The 6,566-nt window shown below is 46.9% G+C and overlaps 1 protein-coding gene across 5 annotated transcripts in view; it reads right to left on the bottom strand.

Moving 5' to 3' along the window:
- Positions 1-6,566, bottom strand: part of tnr (tenascin R (restrictin, janusin)) — a 157,902-nt gene that overhangs the window by 65,287 nt on the left and 86,049 nt on the right. For all 5 annotated transcript variants that reach the window (XM_043700044.1, XM_043700043.1, XM_043700048.1 and 2 more), the window contains 3 exons: positions 4,373-4,636; positions 1,012-1,278; positions 519-647 (listed from right to left, as the gene is read on the bottom strand). In XM_043700044.1, the coding sequence (XP_043555979.1) occupies positions 519-647; positions 1,012-1,278; positions 4,373-4,636 (660 nt within the window). The remainder of the gene's footprint in view (positions 1-518; positions 648-1,011; positions 1,279-4,372; positions 4,637-6,566) is intronic.

Below are 6,566 nucleotides of genomic sequence, written 5' to 3'. Positions count from 1 at the left end.
TCGAATTCAGCACCGCCTTCCTAACCTGCAATCTTCTTCCCGCCCTCTCCGCCCCCACCCCAGTCTGATCTATCACCCTCACCTTGACCTCTTTCCACCTTTCACATTTCCGACGCCCCTCCCCCAAGTCCCTCCTCCCTACCTTTTATCTTAGCCTGCTGGACAAACTTTCCCCATTCCTGAAGAAGGGCTTATGCCCGAAACGTCGATTCTCCTGTTCCCTGGATGCTGCCTGACCTGCTGCGCTTTTCCAGCAACACATTTCCAGCTCACACTTCACTTTGACCATCAAACACTCCCAGGACAGGGACAGCATGGGGCAGAGATACAGAGTAAAACTCACTCTGCACTGTACCCATTCAAATACTCTCAGCACAAGGTTAGGTACTAAGTAAAGCTTCCTGATTCACTTTCCAACCCTGTTTTGTGGGAACAATCAGTCTCTGTGAGTGAGATAAGTCAGGCAGAATGAGTACAATCAATCTGTGGCTAACAGGACAGATATCCACATGGCTCACCCTGCAGGACAGCCGCTGGCTGGTACAGCATTCGGTAATAATCGAAGGCAGCCACAGGCCTGCTCCACACCACTGTCACCGAGTCCTCGGAAACATTAGTGAACGATATATCCTGAGGCGGATCCAAGGCTGCAGGAGGATGGAAATATTAGGAAATATTAGGAAAACCATTCAGTAAAAACAACAGATCAGAAAGATAGGAGAGTGAGACAGGGGTCAGAGTGTCTCAGAAACAGGATGGACAGAGAGGGATTAGAGTGTCCCTCAGTTAGGGGACAGTGAGAGAGGGATTAGAGTATGTCAGATACAGGAATGAGAGAGGGATTAGAGTGTCCCTCAGTTAGGGCAGGGTGAGAGAGGGATTAGAGTATGTCAGATACAGGAATGAGAGAAGGATTAGTGTTCTCAGATACAGGAGGAGAGCGAGTGAGGGATTAGAGTACTGTATCTCGGGTTGATTAGAGTGAAGTATAGATTGCAAACTCTCACCTACCTGTAGTGAAGGATCCCAGCACTGGCTTTGCAGTGACAGTCCCCTGCACAGCGAGCAATGTGATGAGATAGTCTACGCCAGGCTGGAGGTTGTAGAGGGTTGTATGGGTCTCATTGCCATTTACTGTCAATTGTTTTGTCTCTCCATGAGAGCGGGGATTATAATTTAGGATAAAGATGTCAGTGGGAGAAGTTGGCTGCTGCCAGGACACGTTGACAGAGTTCTCCGTGATGTCAGAGAACAGTAACTCCTGCACCGGGTAGTAACCTAAATGTCACAGAAAACAATCAGTTAGCACCTCACATGACAGCTCTTTCCGGATAAACCCACAGCTGAATAGTGGGAGGCATTCAAAAAGATAGAAGGGAAAGTACACAGTCCCTTTCAGTGGAAATGTAGGACCAGTAAGCCCAGAGAAGCCTGGTTGTCTTCAGGATTGGATACACACAAAAAGAGAAACTTATAACAGGTACAGAGGGAGCAAAACAATGGAGGCCCTAGAAGACAATGGTAAGTGCACGGGTGAACACGAGAAAGCAATTAGGAGAGTAAAGAGGGGCTTTAGAAAACACTGACAGGTAAAGTTAGGTAGAATCCTCAGATACTCTACAGCTATATCAGGGCAAAAAGAAGAGTCAGGGCCAGTAAAAGCCCACTTGGGAGTACGTGGCAGTCTGTGCATGAAGCCAGATCCATTGGTAGAGTGTTACATGAACACTTCACAAGTATCTTCACTCAGCAGAAGGGGATTGCAAGTACAACGTTCCAGGAAACGGACTGTGGAGCTTTTGAGCAGATTGACATCGGTAGTGAGAAGGTGCTGGGGAGGGGTGGGGGTGGGTTAGCAGATTTAAAATTGAATAACTACCCAGGTCTATATAGGTTTTATCCTAGGTTGCTGTGGGGCACAAGGGTGGAAATTATAGGGCCCTGAACCAAAATGTTTTTTAATTGTCTGTGGTCACAGGGGGAGGTGCCAGAGGACTGGAGAACAGCTAATGTGGCTCCACTTGACAGGAAGGTAGAGGTAGATAGGCCAGATTAAATTAGATTGCTTACAGTGTGGAAACAGGCCCTTTGGCCCAACAAGTCCACACCGACCTACCAAAGCGCAACCCACCCAGACCCATTCTCCTACACTTACCCCTAATTCACCTAAACTGCACATCTTTGGACTGTGGGAGGAAACCGGAGCACCCGGAGGAAACCCACGCAGACACGGGGAGAATGTGCAAACTCCACACAGTCAGTCGCCTGAGGCGGGAACTGAACCCGGGTCTCTGGCGCTGTGAGGCAGCAGTGCTAACCACTGTGCCACCGTGCCAGTGAGTCTCATATCTACACTATTATTGGAAAAAATAGTGAAGGAGAAAATTAATCTCCATTTAAGAGAGGCAAGATTTGATCAGGGATAGTCAGAATGGCTTTGTCAGGAGAAGGTCACGTCTAACAAATCTGGTGGAGTTTTTCAAGGAGGTGTTTGGATGAGGGTTGGGCAGTTGATGGTATGGATTTCACCAAGATCTTTGACAAGGTTCTACTTGGGAAACACGGAATCCAGAGTAACTTTGCAAGTTGGATCCAAAATTATTGCGGTGACAGGAGACAGAGGGGAGAGGTAGAAGGCTGTTTGTGTGACTGGAGCCTTGGTATGGAGTAGTGTGTGTACCACAGGGTACACGGGCTACTGGGTCCCTTATTGTTTGTGTTATTCATAAATGATGTAGGTGAGAACGTGGGAGAGGGATGATAAGTAAAATTTGCAAATGACACAAAACTTAGCTGGGTGGTTGTCAGTGAGGAGGAAGGGGGGCACTGTGGCTCAGTGGTTAGCACTGCTGCCTCACAGCGCCAGGGACCCGGGTTCAATTCTGGCATCGAGCGACTGTCTGTGTGGAGTTTGTACATTCTCCCTGCGAGTGTGTGGGTTTCCTACGGGTGCTCTGGTTTCCTCTCACAATCCAAAGAAATGTGCAGGTTAGGTGAATTGGACATGCTAAATTGTCCCTAGTGTTCAGGGATGTTAAATTAGGTTCCCTACAGTGTGGAAACAGGCCCTTTGGCCCAACAAGTCCACACCAATCTGCCACCCACCCAGACCTGTTCCCCTCTATTTACCCCTTCACCTAACACTATGGGCAATTTAGCATGGCCAATTCACCTGATCTGCACATCTTTGGACTGTGGGAGGAAACCGGAGCACCCGGAGGAAACCCACGCAGACACGGGGAGAATGTGCAAACTCCACACAGACAGTCGCCTGAGGTGAGAATTGAAACCGGGTCTCTGGTGCTGTGAGGCAGCAGTGCTAACCACTGTGCCACCGTGCCGCCCACAGGCATTAGTCAGGGTAAATATAAGGTAGGGGAATGTGTCTAGGTGGGTTACTCTTCAGAGGGTCGGTGTGGACTCGGTGGGCCGAAGGGCCTGTTTCTACACTGTAGGGATTCTATGAGAGTGTTAAGTTACAAGAGGATATAAAAGATTGGCCAGATGGACAGAGAAGTATCAGATGGAATTTAACCCTGATAAATGTGAGGCAATGCACTGTAAAAGAAGGAACAAGACTAGGGACTACTCAATGATTGGCAGGAATAGGGATGCTTGTCCACAGATCTCTGAAGGTGGCAAGACAGGTTAATAGGGCAATTAAGGCACACTGGACACTTGCTTTATCAGTGAGGGTACAGAGCAGGCAGGTTACATTGGAACTGTACAGGATTTTAGCTAGGTCATAGCTGGAGTGCTGTGTGCTGTTCTGGTCACCACAATATTCAGAAGGCTGGATGGTGTGTAGAGGAGATTCATTGCCTGGGATGAAGCATTTTAGTGAAGAAGAGAGTTCGAGTTGTTTTCTTTGGAGCAGAGAAGATTGAGGGAGACTTGATGGAGGTGTGTACAGTTGAGGAACATGGACAGGGTGGACAGAACACAGCTTTTCCCCTTAATTAAGGAGTCAATAATAAGGGAAAATCATTTTGTGGTGAACAGCAGGAGGATTTGAGGAAAATCTTTCTCACCAGATGTTGGTGGGGTTTGGAAAGCACTGCCCAGGAAGATAGTCGAGGTGGGAAACATTAGAACCTTTAAAAAGTACTTGAATGAGCATGGGAAATGCCAAACATTCAAGGCTATGGGCATAATGCAGGAAAGTGAGACTAATATAGATTTAGAGGAGTTATGTTAGTGCATACACATTTGCTTGAAGAACTTCATCTGAACCAGATGACCCTGTGATTGGACAAGAGCAGTTCAGAGGCAAGAAATCCAACAGTGACTAACTCACTTTGTGACTCCCATCTTTGCACTCTGTCACTGATTTTCCCCATCACCCGCTTGGTCACTCTCCCCTGGCACTCACCGGTCATGCCCTCGATGATGGACGGATCACTCTGCTGCCAGCCTCGCACTGCCACAATAGACAGGTTGTACTTTGTGTGGGGCTCCAGGTTGTTGAGGGTCACCGAGGTACTGCCCTTTGGAATGGTCACCTGTGAACTGACACCATTGGCTGTGCTGTAGTTGACCTGGTAGTGATCGACAGGGCCTCGAATCTGTGTCCACATGAGGGAGATGCTGTGATTGGATGAGGCTATCACAGTGAAGCCAAGAGGACGGTCCAGATCTACAGGGAGAGGGGCGACATAAGGCCACTGAGAAATTAAATCCCAAGACTCACCATTCAAACCCTGGAGGATCGTCACTCAATCCCAGGGGTTGACACTCAATCTTAGGGACCAACACTCAATCCTCGAGGTTCTCACTCAATTCTGGGGATTGACACCTATTCTCAGGGATCATCACTCAATCCCAGGGGTTAACACACAATCCCAGGGGCTGTCAACTAAATCCTGAGAGTCAACACTCAATCCCAGGGGAAGTCACCATCCCAGAGGATGTTACTCAATCTCAAAGGTCAATAGTCAATATCAGGGGTCATCCCTCAATCAAGAAGTCGTCACTCAATCTCAAATTGTTCCATTCCTGCACCAGTTGTTAAGTCATAGAGCAATAGAGTCCAACAGTATGGAACTGGTCCTTCAGCCCAAACTGGTCCATGCTGACTGAAATGGCCCATATCCTTCTAAATCTTTCCTATCCAGCTATTAGTTGAAATGTAAATGTTGTTAATGTACCCGCCTCAACCACTTCAGCTGCGCTTCATTTCATATGCGTACCACCTTTTGTGTAAAAACGTAGTCCTTAAGGTCTCCTTTTATTATTTCCCCTCTCATCTTAAATTGATGCCCTCTCATCCTCAATTCCCCAACCCTGGGAAAAAGACTGAGTGCATTCACCCTATCCATGCCTCTCATGATCTTATACATCACTATAAGATCACCCCTCAGTCTTCTACACCTTATAGAAAAAAGTCCTAGCTTGTCCACCCTCTCCCAATAACTCAGACCATTGAGTCCTGGCAACATCCTGATAAATTTCTTCTGCACACTTTCCAGTTAAATAGCATCCTTCCTATAGCAAGGTGACTAAAACCTAACACAATATTCTAAGTGCAGCCTCACCAACGCCCTGCATAACTGCAATGTAACTTCCCAATTTCTACACTCAATGCCCTGACTGATGAAGACCAGTGTGCCAAAAGCCTTCTTCACTGCCCTGTCCACGGGATGACCGTGGAGGAACAATGGCAGATATTTCTGTGTATAATGCAGAAGTTGCAGGATCAGTTCATTCCTAAAAGGAAGAAAGCTCCCAGGAGGAGGCATGGGCGGCTGTGGCTGACGAGGGAAGTTAAGAAACATATAAAGTTAAAAGAGAAAAAGTATAACATAGCTAAGATAAGTGGGAAAACTGAGGACTGGGAAGCTTTTAAAGAGCAACAGAGGATTACTAAGAAGGAAATACGCAGAGGAAAAATGAGGTACGAAGGTAAACTGGCCAAGAATATTAAGGAGGATACTAAAAGCTTTTTTAGGTATGTGCAAGGCAAAAAAATGGTTAGGACAAAAATTGGGCCCTTGAAGACAGAAACAGGGGAATATATTACGGGGAACAAAGAAATGGCAGAAGAATTCAATGGGTACTTCAGATCTGTGTTCACTGGGGAAGACACAAGCAATCTCCCTGAGGTAACAGTGGCTGAAGGACCTGAACTGAAGGGAATTTATATTTGCCAGGAATTGGTGATGGACAGACTGTTGGGTCTGAAGGTTAATAAGTCCCCAGGGCCTGATGATCTACATCCCAGGGTACTGAAGGAGGTAGCTCGGGAAATCATGGATGCGTTGGTGATTATTTTCCAGAGTCCAATAGATTCGGGGTCAGTTCCTGAGGATTGGAGGGTGGCTAATATTATACCACTTTTTAAGAAAGGTGGGAGAGAGAAAGCAGGAAATCATAGACCAGTTAGTCTGACCTCAGTGGTGGGAAAGATGCTGGAGTCTATTATAAAGGATGAAATTACGACACATCTGGATAGTAGCAGCAGGATAGGTCAGAGTCAGCATGGAGCTATGAAGGGGAAATCATGCTTGACTAATCTTCTGGAATATTTTGAGGATGTAACTCTGAAGATGGACGAAGGAGATCCAGTA

Source organism: Chiloscyllium plagiosum, chromosome 11 (assembly GCF_004010195.1).
Source record: "Chiloscyllium plagiosum isolate BGI_BamShark_2017 chromosome 11, ASM401019v2, whole genome shotgun sequence".
In the NCBI taxonomy this organism is placed as follows: domain Eukaryota; kingdom Metazoa; phylum Chordata; class Chondrichthyes; order Orectolobiformes; family Hemiscylliidae; genus Chiloscyllium; species Chiloscyllium plagiosum.
Note: the sequence above shows the minus strand (reverse complement) of the source record. Positions and strands in the feature narration are given on the sequence as shown.